Genomic DNA, 16,382 nt, shown 5'->3' on the forward strand with positions numbered 1-16,382 from the left:
ATCCTCAGCAGTGGCTGAGCACATCCCAGTTATTTTGTACACTCTCCCTGGGGAGAGAGCATTGTGTGCAAATGGGCTTGCAAAGAAAAGGATCTTGTTTTTTTTTCTTTTTATGTACATGCTGCTCCTTGTTTATGACCAAAGATCACGTTAAGAATGTGCCTTGCACTTATAAAGTGGAGAGGTTAAGGATGTCCTTGCTTTTGTTGGGATTTGTTTCACTGGCCTTCAGTTGCACTGGTCATGCTTGGGTGAGGAGTTGTGATCCTCCCATACACTGGCACTGCTTCTGCTTGGGCTGCAGGATGACGTGTCCATATGCTTGTGTTAGGACAAAAACTGCAGAAAAGAAAGGCTGACAAATAATGTTAGAAAAGCAAGGAAAAAAATCCCTTGAAAAATAAATTACTTTTGGTCTGTTTCACTCAAATTCACCAGGTTTTAGGATACCTTATCATTTCAGAGCTGACCCTGTTCAGAAAGCTGAAGGGAGCCAGTATGGATCATACCCAGTGTTGATTTCAAAGCTGAGCCTTGGGAAGGATTGCTGCTTCCCTATGCCAAATCCATGTCCAGAGGGTGCAGCCTGGCAATTTCTGGTTTCTCCTCTGTTAAGTTGATTTGCTTCCCCTCTAAGAGCAGAAAAGAGCTGCAAAAGTCCAGGAATGTTGCTCTGGGAAGGAAGAGCATTTTCACACAAACAGGTGTGCTCTGTTACCCCCTCATCCTCCAAACTCAATCTGGTGCTGGACCTTTGCTCTTCTGTCCTCCAGCCACAGCGGGAGCTGCAATGTGTTACTGATGGAAGGGCCTTGAATTTCATCCTCTGCCTTTGCGTTTCCTTCTTTTTGAAGTCAGAGAAACCAGAGAGATGCCACACCGTGCCCGTGGATTTTCTGCAGCAGCCTGGGCTAGGTTATACTTTGTACCTCTGAACCTCTCCTTTGGTGGGGGGTCTGCAGCAGAACCCAGTGCTGGAAGGGTGTTTTGACCTATAGATGTTTTCAGGGTTCTGTGTTTATTAGTAGAATCGTGGAATCACTAAGGTTGGAAAAGCCCTCTAACATTGAGTCCAGCCATTCCCCCAGAAGTGCCTGAGCACTTCTGCAGCTTTTTGCTGCTGTTACCATCTTTTTTCAGTTTACAGTTTTACTTTCACTTGCCATGTTCTCATCACCATGAGCTGCCTCAATGTCACCTCCTCATACAGATCCTCAAAGTGGCTGCAAGTTGGACGTACTTATTTCTGCTGGATTTAATCCCTGTTCCTGTACCCATGTTCAAATCCTGCCCCAGAAATACTGTCCCAAAACCTGAGCTGCAGTCCCCACCACAGATCAACCTGCTCTGGTGCTGTTGTAGTGCAATCTCTTGGTTGGAAAACAAAAAAAAAAAAAACAAACAAAAACCCCCAAAACAAAACAAAAAACAAAACAAAAAAACCAAACAAAAAAAAAAGAGAAAAAGCTGGAGCATCAACCCCTTTTGCAAACAAAAGGCTGAAGGGCAGGAGTGCAATTCCAGTTGCTCCGGTTCGACCTTAGCTCTGGCATGGGGTGATGGCACAGTGCCAGGACTGTAAAGAGGCGGGTCCCCACTGCCCTGCTGCTGGAATGCAGCTGCCTCCAGCTTCACACCTCAACCTGCCAGAAAAAGGCAGAATAAAGCCAATGTTTGCGTGGCCATGCTTTGCAGAAGCAAAAACCTTATCCCAGGCTCTCACATGAGAGGTGTCCTGGCTTCCTTGAAACACCATCACTGGGGTTACTCTTTTGTTTCTGCAGTTTCACTGGGGCATGTTCATAAGTTCCTCTGTTATTGCCTTTCAAACAAACATGGCTGGGGACTAAAATAAACATGGGATCCAGACAAATATAAAATAGACATGCAAGAGGAACGCTATGTTCATTCCCAAGTGATTCATTTGGCTATTATTTAATAATTTAGTGGCTGACATAACTTGGAGTTGAACAAATTTCACATTGATTCGGGTGGTGTTTCTGCTTGGTCCTCTAAGTCATTTTAGCCATCAGATTTTCTGTGGGAGTGATCCCAGTCAGGAAAAGGCAGGCTATGTCCTTCCCATCTGGATCCTGTCACCATGTTCAGCGGTGTCACTCCACAACCTCCCTGTGAGGAGATTCCTCCTGCTACAGTCACGCGGTTGTTCTTGGGCATTTTGCTGGATAACACAGAGGTTGGGATGTGCCACTGCCTGATGCCACCCCAGAAGAGTCCAAGGTGTGTGACAGGCCCTGGGCAGCCCCAGCGCTCCGTCGGGACGGCGCTATCGGGGTGCAGCATTGGTATCAGGGTGGGGCACTGTCACCCGGGCTGTCGCTTGGGAAGATCACCCCTGCCAGCTGTGAGAGAGGCATTATCTCCTAGTGGGCAGAGGCTGCTTAGAACATGAATATCAGCATATGAATATTCAAAAATACTCAGCCGGAAGCCCTGGCACTGTCTCAGTCCTCCCTGCTGATGGAGGCTTTGCTGTCAGTGTTTGATACAAAGTGTTTGCAGGCAGTGTTTCATGGAATCCCAGAATGGTTTGGGTTGGAGGGACCTTAAAACTCATTTTGTTTCACTCCCTGCCATGGGCAAGGACACCTTCCACTATCCCAGGGTGCTCCAAACCCTGTCCAAGCTGGCCTTGGACACTTCCAAGGCTGAGGCAGCCACAGCTGCTCTGGGCAACCTGTGCCAGGGCCTCATCCTCCTCTGCCCAACACCAGTGTTATTACACCTCCTGCTCTGGGTGCTGCTCTTCCTGGTGCTGGATTGATCAGCTTTTCATGCACTTGTACTATAAACTTTGTGGGAGGAGGTTGCCCCAGCTGGGGAGATAAGCTCCAGGTGTGGTTTGCTGCCACTCCTGCCAAGCTGTCCTTGCAGCTGCCTGGCTGACATGTGCCACTCAGAAACTCGTGGAGGAAACTCCGCCAGATTTGGAGTCAGGAGTTCCCCTGTGCAGGGAATGTTTGACAGGGACCCATGGGGTATTTTTTTATCTATAGGTATTTTCAGGGTTTCATGCTTCTTAGAATCATGAAATCATTTAGGTTGGAAAAGCCCTCTGAGATCATAGAGTGCAAGTGTTCCCCCAAGCACTGCCAGGTCCAGCACTAACCCATGTCCCTATGTGCCTCATCCACACTTTTTTTGAAATACTTCCAAGGATGATGACTGCCACTGCTCTGGACAGCCTATGCATGTGCTTCACAACCCTTCAAGGTGAAGCAATTTTTGCTAATATCCAACCTAAACCTCCCCTGGCCCAGCCTGAGGCCGTTCCCTCTCCTCCTGTCCCTGTTCCCTGGCAGCAGAGCCCGACCCCCCCCCCCGGCTGTCCCCTCCTGGCAGGGACTTGTGCAGAGCCACAAGGGCCCCCTGAGTCTCCTTTTCTCCAGGCTGAGCCCCCCCAGGTCTCTCAGCTGCTCCTGGTGCTCCAGACTCTTCTCCAGCTCCATTCCATTCTCTGAACATGCTCCAGCCCCTCAATGTCCTTCTTGTCGTGAGGGGTCCAAAGCTGAACACAGTACTGGAGCTGTGGCCTTAGCAGTGCCCAGCACAGGGGCAGAGCTGCTTCTCAGCTTTACAACATCCCTCTCCCTTTGTCTTCCTCCTGCTCCCTTTGTGAATTTACAATTGATAATCTATAAATCTCTCAGTGTTCTGCAAAGCCGAGGTTTGTGCAGAGGTGGGAAGGGCTCTGGTGCAGCATCACTGGGTCAAGTACAGAACATTTTAAACCCTGTTTCCTCTGTGCCACTGCTGACCACAGCTCCAAGTTCCAGCAAATTTTCTTTTTTTTTTTTTTTCTGAAACTGAAAGAGAAAGATTTTTATTTTGGCACCTGGAAACTCCCCGACTTTAATCTCTGTGGAACTGGGCAGAGCCCCTCTAGTGTGTGGAGTATGTCCAACCCCATGGCCCAGCTCGGGGGTCCAGTGAGGTGAAAGCTGCCCCTCCATCCCCATTCCCAAAAATCCTGCTCTGCCTGACTGACATGGAGGAGGGAAAGTGCAATCGATCCTTACCCCGGTGTCAAGGTGGTGGCTGTCATACCATCACCTCTGCCTTTATTGCCATCTCAGCTGTCCCCTCCCATTATTACCTCTGCTCTGCTCTGGGCTGTGCAGGAGTCACGGCGCAAGGCAGGGCTCTGTCTGTCCGTCTGTCTGTGGTCTGCGTCCTGGTCCCGCCCTCCTACAGATCCCATTTGTTCAGGGTCTGCCTGCCCCTGGCTCTGCCCCTTCCCTCCCGCTGCCCACGCCCAGCCCCACTCCTCGCCCCCCAGCACAAGGGCAAAGTGAATCAGACGCTGTGCTCGACTGGGGCATTCCCAAAAGGTGTGACTGGAGATCCGAGGAGATGGTGACACACGCTGAGCCAGCGGGTGTTGGGATGGGCAAGTGGGCCAGCATGCATGTCCCAGAGCCCGGGTTTGTGTGGGACAACCCCAGACTCCCAGCATTTGAGAGTGGAGATGCCCCATCCTGGTGTCTGGGTGCTCCGGGCAGAGGGTGCCCCATGGAATCGGGGTTGTTTCAGAGGTGAAACAACTCATCATGAGCATGGTCAGAGCTCCCCATCCTCACCTCCTTCTCACAGCTATAAAGGGCCAGACCGAGCTCCCAATGGATTTCAAACCATCCCATGGCTTGGAGAGCAGCAAATCCCTCAGCAGCAGCACCGTGCCACACGTGCTGTGCATTGGGAAGAAGCTATAGCATCCACTGACAACTTCCACGGGCTGAGCTGCCCCGAGGGCTGGGCACCCTTGAGCTGCATGGACAGCAGCAATCCTGCCCCACGCTCCCTGCCCTTGCTTATCCTGCTGGGTGAGGTCCTCTGTTCCTCCCCCTGCCCTCACTGAGATGCCCGTGGGCAAGTGCTGGTTGCAAAATAACCCTTTTGGATGGACCCTGTTCCCTGCAGGAAGCGCTGCAAGAGGCTGGAGCCGCTCGCCCCCGTTCCCAGCGGGGTGTCTGTGCCCCCTCCGGGCATCTGCCCCGTCCTGCCGAGCTCTGGGCCGTGGGCAATGAGGTGGAGCAGCAAGGGAATAAAGGGGCAGCCGGGTGCAGGGTTTGGAGCCAGGTACTGCGGCCGCCCGGCCGTACTCTGAACAATGAGGCCTTTGCTGCCAGCAAAAAAACCCCACAAAGCTTCCAAGCTGCTCATGGAAAGTCAGTGAAGCAATTACGTTAATGACTATGAATGGGGCTAAAAACAGTCTTGGATGAAAATGAGTGAGGGGCCGAATGAAGCGACTGATTCATAGCCCGGCTCCCACATCCAGGAATATTTCCAGTAAGCAAAGACCTTGTTTTAGGGCCGTCTCATCCCCCATTTGTGCTTGGTGGGACTGTATTTCCACTCTGCTGGGTCTGGTGTCTCATCAAAATGCCTTCATAAATGGGGCAAACAAGGGCTGGATATGGCAGGGGAACAGTCAATTAACACGATCCGAGTTCTTTTAGGGGCAGAGTTAATCAAGCATTCAGCGTTTTGTCATTCTTGTCTTTCTTTCCTGGGAAAATCCTATTAGTATAAAATCACTTAATTGGGCACTTCAAAGAGCTGATGGGAAAACAGGCTTCGCTAGGATATAAACGCCCTCCAGCCGAACACTGGGTTCATTTAGACTTCTGCTGGAGCGTGAGGGTTTCATTAAGAGCCTTCACGATTCCCACTTAAAAAAGCTTGTTAGCAGAGATAATAAAAAAACACACAGAAAAACTCTTGGTGATTTGAAACTTGATGAAGAGAGTTTTTAGTTTTTAGCTGGAATACTCAGGACTTTGTCACTGGCAATCTGCTGTCCTGAGTCGAGCAATTTCCACCTGCCTGGGATGTTCTGACAAATAAAATCTGTTTGAGGAGGGAAAAAAATCACCTCTGTGCCCCATGGAGTGGGACACAGCCCTGGCTGGACATTTTGGGTACAGAACAGTGTGTTCTGCAGGACTGAACCCCAACCCCATATGCTCATCCCCACTGTCTGTGCTGGGGCAGAGGTCCTGTGTTAGTTCCACCCGTTTTCAGGGTGTTTCCCTGGGTAGAAATTCACCTTTTTCCAGAGTTTGTGTGTATCTCACCTTGAAAAATAAGTGTGCCCTGATCTCTGCCATCTCCATTCCAGAAGACCCGAGGGATGCTCATTTGCACAAATCTTTGCTGTCTTTCCCTCTATGCTGGTTGATAAAACAGGAATATTACTTCTCCACCTCAAAAAAACCCTCTTCACATAGACCTTTGACCACTAAATCTCCAAACCGTGTAAAATCCCTACACGCAGGAGTCTGTGTGCATTTCAAACAGTGCTGTTGAGCGCGGGGTGCACCTCGGTGTGTTATTGCTGTAAACACAGCTCCACGAAGCCACATTTCCCCGTTCTCCATCCTATCCAAGGCCCTGATTCCTCCAGCCCACCCGAGCCTCTCCCTGCTCCTCGCTGGAACTCCCCCCCATGTCCCCGTGGCTTTTGGGGGTGCTGCTGCCCGAGTCAGGGGAGGACACGGGACGGGAAGAGGCTCGGAGTCAGGAGCGATGTGTCCGGGCACGTTCCCTGACGGATCCCTGACGATTCCTCCTGGCTGTGCCGAGGGTGACTCACGCTCCGGCTCTGCCTGCCCTGAGTTTGCTTCCGTGCCTGCAGAGGCTTCCACTCCCCTCGGCTCCTGCGGGACCCACCTGGGGAGATCCCCTGCGAATGAAATGCTCCCGAGGGCTCCCTGGCTGAGACAGCGGCCGCCGCTCGGTATTTGGGTGCCCCCGGTGTTGGGGAGGAGGTTCCTTTGAAGGCTGTGAAATATGCAGTCGTTTCATATATTCCTTTTGCTTCCAGGCATTGGGACGGGTTATTCAAGGAAATTATAAACATGGATTCTCCGACGACCACACCCCTCCCGGGCGGGGGTTTGGGACCCTGGGGAGGGCGAGCCTGGGCCAGGGGAACCCACGTTGTGGCTATAAATGGTGAGAAGGAAATAGCTCATCCTCCCTCTGCACTAATTCTGGTCCACAGTCCTGTCTGCCCTTCTCCTCCTGCTCCGAGCTGTGGGATCAAACACCGTGAATCACCTTTGGGATTTTATTTTTTTTTAAGTTCCTGTATCGCCTTCTTAATCACTCTTCCCCCCTCCCGCCCCCTTTTTTTTCCTCTGGTGATGCCACTGCAGACGTGCCCATGGACTTCCTGACCCAGACCTTGTCGCCATCCCTCTGCCCGCTTCCCATTTCCAACACCCCACTCGGCTGAGGTCTCGGTCTCCTCCGATGCCGCGGACAGAGCTCCCCTCTCCTGGAGGAAGGGAAGCGAGAGTGGAGTTTGTGAGGGGCAGAAACCATCCCAGAGTGTGGGGAGTGAACCCCCACCCCACCAGAAAATCACTGACAGAATTACAGAGTTACTTTCCTAAGGGAAAATCTACGTTTGATTGATTCTTTCACTGGTTTAGTCCTGGGATGAATCACTGGTGTAACTGGGATGTTCCCAGTGGCCAGGCTGGTCGGTTATCTCACATTTTGAATCCCTCACTCTTACATCAGTGGCTGTGGGGCCACTCTGGGTTGCACAAGCTCCTTTCTCTGCCACTTCAAAAAGCTGCTGGTGATGTTCCCATTTCCTTCTGTGCACTGGGAGGGGTGGGAGGGAGGGGGCCATTTATGGAAAAAAAGGGATGTGTTTTAATCAGGGAGCATCCTCTGGTAAATGCTGCTTCATCCCAGAGTGCCAGGTGGCACTGGAGCTGCACTGACCTGGGGGATGCCCACGGTGCTACCGGCGTGGTGCCGATTGCATCCCTCACACCCAGAGGGAGCAACCCCACACCTGCAGCTGGAGCAGAGCCGGAGCTTGGCAATGAAATGATCCACAGCTACACAGCGCAGCAGTTAGCTCTGCAGTGAGCCTCTCAAAGCTGCTCCTTGCACCCAGGAGCAGAAATCATTCCCAGGTGGAAAAACCAGTGACAGCTTCCCTGTCCCAACTTGCCCCCTCCTCTCCCTGTCTCTTACAAACAGAAAGACAGGATGAATTTTTGAGCTTTTAAGCCCAGATTACAGCTTTCCAGGATGGATTTTCAGCAGTGTGTAGCATGAATTTAAGATTTCCCACTCCCCATCCTCATTTCACCTTTCATGTCCATCCCACTGTGCCTGTCTGGAGGCAGCCAGGGGCTGAGCAGCCACCACTGATCCAAATCCCAGCACCTTGGCACAAGCCCAGCCCCACAGAGTGGGGATGAGTGATTGCAAAATCCTGCAGCATATGGCAGCCTCCAGCCAAACATGCCCAAACATATTTTCCAGCTGCTCTGGCCAGTGGGGAGCTGCTGGTCCAGCTGGAAAAAGCAGGAGTGGTCTGCACACCAAGGGTCCTCCTCAGCTCCTCGGCACCTGCTGCCTCCAGGAGCTTTCGAGGAGACCTCGCATTCCCAAGAGATCACTTTAACATGGCCTTTGTCACTTGGAATTGTGCTGTCACCTCCTTGTGCCCAGGGGAGCAGGTTGTGTTTGTCCCTGTGAGCCAGGAGGTCTGGGTTGGGAGGGGCTGCAGGACACGGCCCCTGTGCCCGGCTGTGCTTGCTCCGAGGGCATCCCTTCCCTCCCTGAGGGGCAGGTGCCCTCCAGGCCCACAGAGTAACCCCAGCAGAAGCTGCCCTGGCTTCCCACCTTTCCTGCCTGTGGATTTGGATGCATTTTCCAGCTAAGCCACAGATCCCCTCAAATCCTTGCCACAGGTTCCTGCAGGACATGCACAGACTTGTTCCTCCTCCTCATCCCTGCCTGGACATCTGCAGGACTCAGAGCAGCAGATCCTACTCCAAACACTTTTTTTCCACCCACAGTGGGTGCTGGGGTTCTGCTGGTGGAGCAGAGCCAGGCCTGGAGGAGACAATCCAGCTGGAGAGGCCAGGGTGGCCTGGGGCAGGTTGGGCAGTGCCTCGGGGCCAGAGGAGAATCATCACCGTGTGGTTCTCAGGTTGGCACCCCGAGGGGCTGAGCCACCCCTTCCTTAATCCATTCGTCTCCTTCCTACAGTGGGTGAGTGGGACAGCGAGTGGAGCCCTTTGAGCCGGCTGAACTCCGGCATCTCCCGGCTGGAATGTGGCATCCCTGGATCCATTGCCGGGGGCTCCTTGTACCCTCTAACGAGGAGCTCCCTGCATCCCTCATGGGGGCGTCTCCCTGTCCCCTGCCCCTCTAGGAAGGGGGTCTCTGAATTTCCTCATGGAGGGGGGGGGGGGGTCCCTGTATTCCCTGCTGGGGGAGATCACTGCACCTCCCACGAAGGAGGGCCCTGTATCTCCTGGCTGTTTCCCTCCGGTCCCTGATGCCGGGTGCCTACACCCACCTAGGAAGGGGTTCCCCCTATCCCCTAATGGGGGTCCCTCCATCTCCTGTTATAGGGGCGTCCCTGCACTCCTCAAGGAGGGGGGGGTCCCTGTATCCCTGTATCTTCCTCCCTAGGAAGGGGGTCCCGGTGCCCATGGTCCTGGCATGCCCGGGTCTCCCCTGGGCACGTTCCCGGCACCGAGAACGGAGAGAAAGCGGCGGGGGATGTGAGGGGGCACGGTAGGAGTGGGGCGGCTGCCGTGGGGCCGGTCCGTGGCGGGGCGGGAGGGAAATCCCGGGCGACGCCGGGGCCGGCGCCCGGCCCTGCCCCGCCCTCCGCTATTAAAGGCGGGGACGCGCCAGGCACCCACAGACGCGGGGAGAGACAGCGGTGAGTGCGGGCGGAGCCGGGCGGGGGCAGCGCCGGGCGGCTCCGGTCCTTCGCTGGCCGGGGAGAGAGGGCGAGCGCCGCTTTCCCTGGGCAGCCCCGCTTTCCCTGGGCAGCCCCGCTTTCCCTGGGCAGCCCCGCTTTCCCTGGGCAGCCCCGCTTTCCCTGGGCAGCCCCGCTTTCCCTGGGCAGCCCCGCTTCCCCCGGGCAGTCCCGGTGCCTGGAGCGGGGAAAGCGTCGTAGCGGGGGCGGCTCTTCCTGGGGCCGCAACCCCAGCGCTGGGAGAGAGCGGGGCCGCGCCCGGTGGCGGTGCCGGGGCTGGCGGTGCCGGGGCTGGCGGTGCCGGGGCTGGCGGTGCCGGGGCTGGCGGTGCCGGGGCTGGCGGTGCCGGGGCTGGCGGTGCCGGGGCTGGCCGTGCCGGGGCTGGCCGTGCCGGGGCTGGCCGTGCCGGGGCTGGCCGTGCCGGGGCTGGCGGTGCGGAGCCCCCGGTCTGAGTCGCGCTCGCCCCCTCGCGGTGCGGGGCAGGGTGCTCGATGCGGGGTGCAGGGCAGGGTGCTCGATGCGGGGTGCAGGGCAGGGTGCTCGATGCGGGGTGCTCGATGCGGGGTGCGGCGCAGGGTGCTCGATGCGGGGTGCGGCGCAGGGTGCTCGATGCGGGGTGCAGGGCGGGGTGCGGGGCGGGCGCGGCCCCGCCCCCGAGCCCCCGGCCGGGCCGGGCGGGGACCGGCCACCCCCGTGCCAGCCCCCCCGGGCCCATCGGTGCCATGAGCCGGCCGTTCTCTGCGCGGCATCAGCGGCTTCAGCCACTCCCGCACGCTCCTCAGCCCCTCCTGCTAGCCCAGCCTTCCCCGAACTGGTGTGACTGGTCCTGGGTGTCGCAGGTGTCTGTGGAGCCCCGCTGGGTGTCCCCCAGGGGTGCTCACATCACCCGGCTCGGCTGGAAGAAGTTTTGATGTGGCGGTGCACCTGCCGCTTCCTCGCCCAAATCTTGGGGTTCTCGGCCGGGAGCCTCGAGGCTCTTGCTGGGCAGAGGTCGCTGGAAGCGGCAGCAGCGCCATGGGAGGGGACGATGACCCGGCCCCGGTCCTTCCCCCATTGGTGGCTTTGGCAATCCGCAGCCGTGACTCAGGGTGCGGTGTTATCTTGAGGCTCCAGGGTGGCACCTGAGTCGCGTCGGTGACCTGAGGATGGGGACATCGGCTCGTGACGCGGGCGGGGAGGGCTGGGGGTGTCTGATCAGGGTGACGGAACGTGTCCCTCTCCCGCTACCTGCCCGGACTTGCCTGGACATGCTGGGACTTGCCTGGCAGTGAGGTCACCCTTGTCAGTGTGCTCAGACTGCCCGGAGATAGGAAGCTGGATTTCTATTTTTACTCGGGGATGCTGAGTCTGAGCACAGGGTGCCCACGGGGGTGGCCCCAGGAACTGAACGTAGCACTCCAGCCCCAGGCTGGGCACTCCCTACTGCCCACCAGCACACCGTGCTGTCCCATGCCTGGTAACAGGATCATTGAATCATTAAGGTTGGGAAAGACCTCCAAGATCCTCGAGTCCAGTCACTGACCGATCCTCACCTGGTAAACTGGACCAGAGCTCTGAGTGTCACATCCAGTCGTTCCTTGCTTCAAGGAGTGGAATGTGGGGAAGATAGTGTGGCACAGGCAATCCAGAGGGGTTGCAGGTGCTGAATTTGGGGTGAAATCTTCCCTGCAGGAGGCTGAGAACTCACTTCATGGGGAAGTTTGGGGATGGGGAGGATCTTTTGTGGCCTGGCTTTGGGAGTCCCAGATTAGGTGGGAAATGGGAGCTATGAATCTTCCTTTTTAAAGTTGATTTAATGAGTGTGGCTGTCCCCCCGGGAGTAAGCCTTAGCTCTGAAAACTCAAATCCCAGAGCAGTGCTGACTCTTATCAGCTGGACTCGATCTCGGAGGTGTTTTCCAGCCTTAACAATTCTCATTCTGGTTCCTCATAAGTGGGGGGTGTAGTGAGGGGTCCACTGTCCCCACACGTGTGTCAGGGAAAGGACTGCTTGGATGGAAAGGCTTTGTCATTTACTGGGAAGGTCAAGGCTTTTGGCACCGATTTGAAAAAAAACAAACAAGGTCTTGTTTCTGGTTACCCAAGAGCTCCTTGCAGATAAGAAGGGTGGTTAACAAAGTGGTCAAGCTTGTGGCATGTTCTTGCAGTTGCTTGAAGGTTTCCTTACCACTGGGTCTGGGTTCTTGAGATGAAGAAACTGGCCAGAAAAACATCCTGTTGCTTCACTTGCCCGTGTGCCAACTTGCCCTTGCCTGCATGGAAGTGGGAATGAGCAGGTTGGGCAGTGTCTGGGGACCAGGGGAGCATCATTCTGGTGTGGCTCTGAGGAGTGTTGAGTGGGGCCTGTGGCAGCATGAGGCGCTGGATGCTCTGACCTGGCAGGGCTTTGCCTGCTGGAGGAGGAATAGGGAATGTTGACATCTGCACCTTCCCCACCCTCCTGTGTTGCACTGGGCTGTGTCTGACCTCAGCCATGCTCAAGCCTCTGCTAAAATCTCCAAAGTCAGAGTCGAGATGTGTCAGTCCTCTCTGGGCTGCCTCAGTGCAGACCCAGCCCAGCTCATCCCACCTTGGCTACCGCGTGCTTTGCCCTGGTGGCCAACACTCTCCCGTGTTTGCTCTTGCCCTCCCAATGCCTGTAACTGGCTCTGGTTTCCCCGCAGCCGCCACGATGCCGCTGTCCCAGAGCAGGGCTGGGCAGACCCCGTGCAGCAGCAAGGTGTGCAGGAACCTCTTTGGCCCTGTGGACCACGAGCAGCTCCAGCATGACTTTGAGGACAAGATAAGACAGCAGCTGGAAGAAGCTCAGCAGCGCTGGAACTTCGACTTTGAGACAGAGACTCCCTTGGAAGGGCCGTTCAAGTGGGAGAGGATCCTCGTGGCTGAGCAGCCGCCCCAGGAGGTTCACAGCCTGGTCAGGGCTGTCACCAGCAGTGACAGCAGGAGCTCCTTGGCCCACAGGGTCCCCCCCAAGGACCATGTTGGCAGGATTTGCCCCGAGGAGTCTCAACAGAGCTCGAAGGCTTACAAGGCTGGTTCCTCGCAGAGCTTGAAACGTGGGCAGACCACGATCAAAGGTGAGCGCTGGGGCTGGTGTCGCTCCCTGGGGGCTTGGTGGCACTGATGTCATGGCAGGGACAGACAGAGGGGACTTGGGTACCAGAGCCCTGCCTGGTTCTTGGGCATGGGGAGGGGTCCCACTCTCTGTGGATCTCTCCTAGGGAAGCAGAGCCCATCTGCCAAAGGGAAAGAGGCCAACAGCTGGGTGCCTTTTGGCTGCTGGGGTTTGTGCAGGGGTCTGGCATTGGGCCTGTGGGTTTTATAGCTGAAGATGCCCCCAAATTCATCATCTTCAGTTCCAATGGCCTGACCCAACCACAGAGTCACAGAATATTTAGGGGCTGGAATGGACCTTAAAGATCTTCTTTAAAGTCGCATGGGCACTGACCAGGTTGTTCAAAGCCTTTATCCAACCTGGCTTTGAACATTTCCATGGTTGGGGCATCCAGAACCTCTGTGGGCAGCCTGTGCCAGTGTCTCACCTCCCTCACAGTGAAAAATTTCTTCCTATCCTCCATGGTCAGGGCCTGGAGTGGAACTGTACATGAGACAAGCAGAGATAATTCAGATTTACATCTCTGCTCTCCAGCAGCTTTGCATGGGGGCTTGAAGGTGAAATCCAGCTGGGCTGATTTTGGGGTGCCTTCCTGGGGACATGTCCTTCTTCCTCTCCTTCTGCTCCCAGCGGGCTGGAGACACTTTCCAACCCTTTCCCTCTTCCTTTCAGACTTCTACAGTGCCAAGCGGAGGATCGTCCCTGCGCGGCCCCGGCCGTGACTCGCTGGGGCAGCTGCCAACGCCGGGGGGACGTGGCTCCCCCAGCCTGTGCTGTGCTATCTGTACAAAGCAATGTAGAGTCTTTAGTTCCCTATTTATGAGTAGCTCTGGGGTCCTGAGGGACCTTCACTGTGTGCAATGTAGAGGAGGAGCCCCACGACGGGGCTGGAGAAGGACTGAGATGGGCCAGGTGGGATAAAGGCACTGCCCTGCCTGCAGAAAAGTATCCTCTGCCCTGTGCCTGTGGGTCCAAACACCGTCCTTGTGCCATCCTGCTGCCCAGCTGTGCTCCATCCCCTGCCTAGGGGCCGGTCCTAGGGGGACACTTGTGTCCCAACCACCTGGTGGCACCAGATACCTTCAAGAAAAGTCACTGGTGTGGATTGTAGAGCTCTGGGGCACCCTGGCTGCTGGCACATGTGGGTGGCCCTGTGCCCCAGCAGGATGGACCCGAGCACTTGTCCGTGTGTGGGAGCAGGGTGATGTGGAGGCTGCTCCTTCCAGGGCTCTGGGGAGAGGAAGTTGTTCCCTGGACAGCCCTTCCTTGGAGTGACTCAGCAGGAACAGCCACCGGGGGACCAGCACTGCCCCTGGGATCGTCTGCACTCTGCTGGCCCCAAACCCCACTTGTTGTCTTGTTGAGTGGTGCTGCCTATGCCCACATCCCTGCCTCCCTCAACACTGACACCAGGCTGGGGAGCCCCTGCTCCGGCTCTGTTGGGCTCCTCTAGGAAGAAGCCCTGCTCAGCAGCAGGGATGATGTTGAAATAAGGAATTGTAGCTTGTTTTCCTGGACTTTTTCTTCTTTGGGGCTGGCGGGGAGAGGACCGCACCTGGTGCTGCTCTGGCACCAGGGGATGGCCTGGAGCAGAGGCTGCTCAGTTCCAGCACTGAAGGATGAGTCTCAGCACTTTCATGGGGTTCATCTCCTGCTCTGCTGGATTTGGACTCGGGAAATTGGTGCAAGATGGTCCCAGGAAGGAAAGGGACAGGGTTGATCTCCCACCTTGCACCACGATGCACTTTGCTGTCGGTGAAGCTGCCAAGCTCCCAGCACTAAATGTTTATTTATATTTAAAATAATGCTATTAAGTGTATGTGGGGAAAGGGGAAATACCTGTTTGTCTGTAAGTGTTAACTCTGAATAAACAGCTGTGCAAAGGATTTCTGGGTTAATGAGGATGATTTGGAGCAGGGGCTGGCTGGGGAGGAGGGTGTTCCAGGGGCTGTGGATCCCTCTGTGGGGGCTAAGAGGGATAAATCCTTGCCACAACCTCTGTGCTTGACCCCATTCCCTGATGACAGTGGCTGGTGCCAGTGGGATGGCCCTGCAGGACCCCTGTATGACAGTGGCTCCTCTGTTGTCCCCATCGTTCCCCCTTCCCCTCTGGGACCCTGTCCTGTGGTGCAAGTGGCCATTGGCCATGGGCAAGTTGCTCCCCTCCCTTGGCCCTTCAAAGGGGCCCACAAGGGTGACCCAGGCTGTGGGATGGGGACACAAGAGCATGTGGTAGAAATGTGCAGTGGCATTTCCTGGGTGGGACTGAGATCCCCTGGGAGTCAGGGATGTCTCTGCCACTGGCTGCTTCCTTGGAGGACCCTGAGCAAGGCTTGGATGCAGACTCAGGGTCTGGTCAATGTGAGAAATGACCTGATTTGCAGAGGATCCAGATGAAAATAAAGTTGATGGCAATGAACAACCTCCTGTCATTGTTCAGCTGAGGCTCCCTAAAGCATTTGCCTTTCTCTGGAGTGTGGGGTGACATCCACGCAGGCCTGTGGCCCTTGACACACACTCAGCCTTTGAGCTGCTGCTGAGTCAAACCCTACAGATTTAGCCCCTGTAATCTTTCCCCTTACATCAGTCCTCCCAAAGCCCCCTGGCTGCTGCCAGGAGCTCCCCTCTGCTGTCCCCTCCCATTTGCCAGGAGCAGTGACAATGAAGGAAATGAGAAATAGAAACGAGAAAGGAATCAGTGAAACCCCCTTGTCGGTGTTTGTGGCTCTGGGGAGAGGGAGCTGGGCACCAGGGCTTGAGTTCTGAGTCCCTGGGACACTCCAGGGCTGTGTCCCCTCCGCTTGGGGACACAAAACAGTGATGGGTTCCCTGCAGCTGGGGAATGGATGGAAACTTCCCACTTTCAGCCCAGGCTGTGTTCTGCTGCTCCCCAGCCCAGCCTCAGCACAGAGCAGGGATGGTCAAACCCCCACAGGGGAAGGGTCAGGTGGTTCCCTTCCCTTGTCCATGCTCAAACCCCTTTCACTAACACCTTCCAGCATCTCACTGGGGTTGGGTCTTACCCTCCCTCCTGGGCTGTGCCCCTCCCATGGCTGCTTCTGGTCCCGGTGCTGGAAGCATGATGGCAGAGTCTTGCTGGGCAGAGGGCACAAATCAAGCTCTCCCAGGATATTTAGGGTTTTCCCTTCAAAAGGGAAATTTTTCTCCTCAAATCCTTGGGGGAAGCAAACCCAAATCCAGCCTTTTGTGTGCAGCGACGAACATTGCAGAGGGTTGCAGGACACGCTTACATCAGTCAGGCCCCCAGCCTGACCAAAGGAATGCTTCAGTTTGGGGTAAGCAGCACCAGCTTTGCCCAGAGTGTGGAGAAGAACCAGCCAAGCTTTTATCTGGCCCATAAATGCCCTGATGGAGTGGATGGACCCGAGCTCCGTTAGGTTAAACAGCAAACGAGCAGGGTGTGGCTGGTTCCCAGTGAGGGATTTCACCAGTTTAGGGTCGGGGCATCAGCTTCTACCCCACAGTTCCTGCCCTG

At 55.9% G+C, this 16,382-nt stretch overlaps 1 protein-coding gene across 1 annotated transcript; it reads left to right on the top strand.

Annotated features, from left to right (window-relative positions):
* Positions 1-9,682: 9,682 nt before the first annotated feature.
* CDKN1A (cyclin dependent kinase inhibitor 1A) lies at positions 9,683-14,772 on the top strand. The gene is made up of 3 exons (XM_005530153.3): positions 9,683-9,733; positions 12,435-12,848; positions 13,559-14,772. The coding sequence occupies exons 2-3, from the start codon at positions 12,443-12,445 to the stop codon at positions 13,606-13,608; spliced, it is 456 nt and encodes a 151-aa protein (XP_005530210.1). The 5' UTR covers positions 9,683-9,733; positions 12,435-12,442; the 3' UTR covers positions 13,609-14,772.
* The last annotated feature ends 1,610 nt before the right edge of the window (positions 14,773-16,382 follow it).

The sequence above is a fragment of the Pseudopodoces humilis genome, chromosome 26 (genome assembly GCF_049639895.1).
Source record: "Pseudopodoces humilis isolate 2021_Gansu_Grassland_sample_001 chromosome 26, ASM4963989v1, whole genome shotgun sequence".
Lineage (NCBI taxonomy): Eukaryota > Metazoa > Chordata > Aves > Passeriformes > Paridae > Pseudopodoces > Pseudopodoces humilis.

Bases quoted from the DNA above. Each gene is read 5' to 3' on its own strand.
- CDKN1A (XM_005530153.3), top strand. From the start codon at position 12,443: ATGCCGCTGTCCCAGAGCAGGGCTGGGCAGACCCCGTGCAGCAGCAAG. The intron at 12,849-13,558 runs GTGAGCGCTGGG...TCTTCCTTTCAG, and splicing joins TGGGCAGACCACGATCAAAG to ACTTCTACAGTGCCAAGCGG.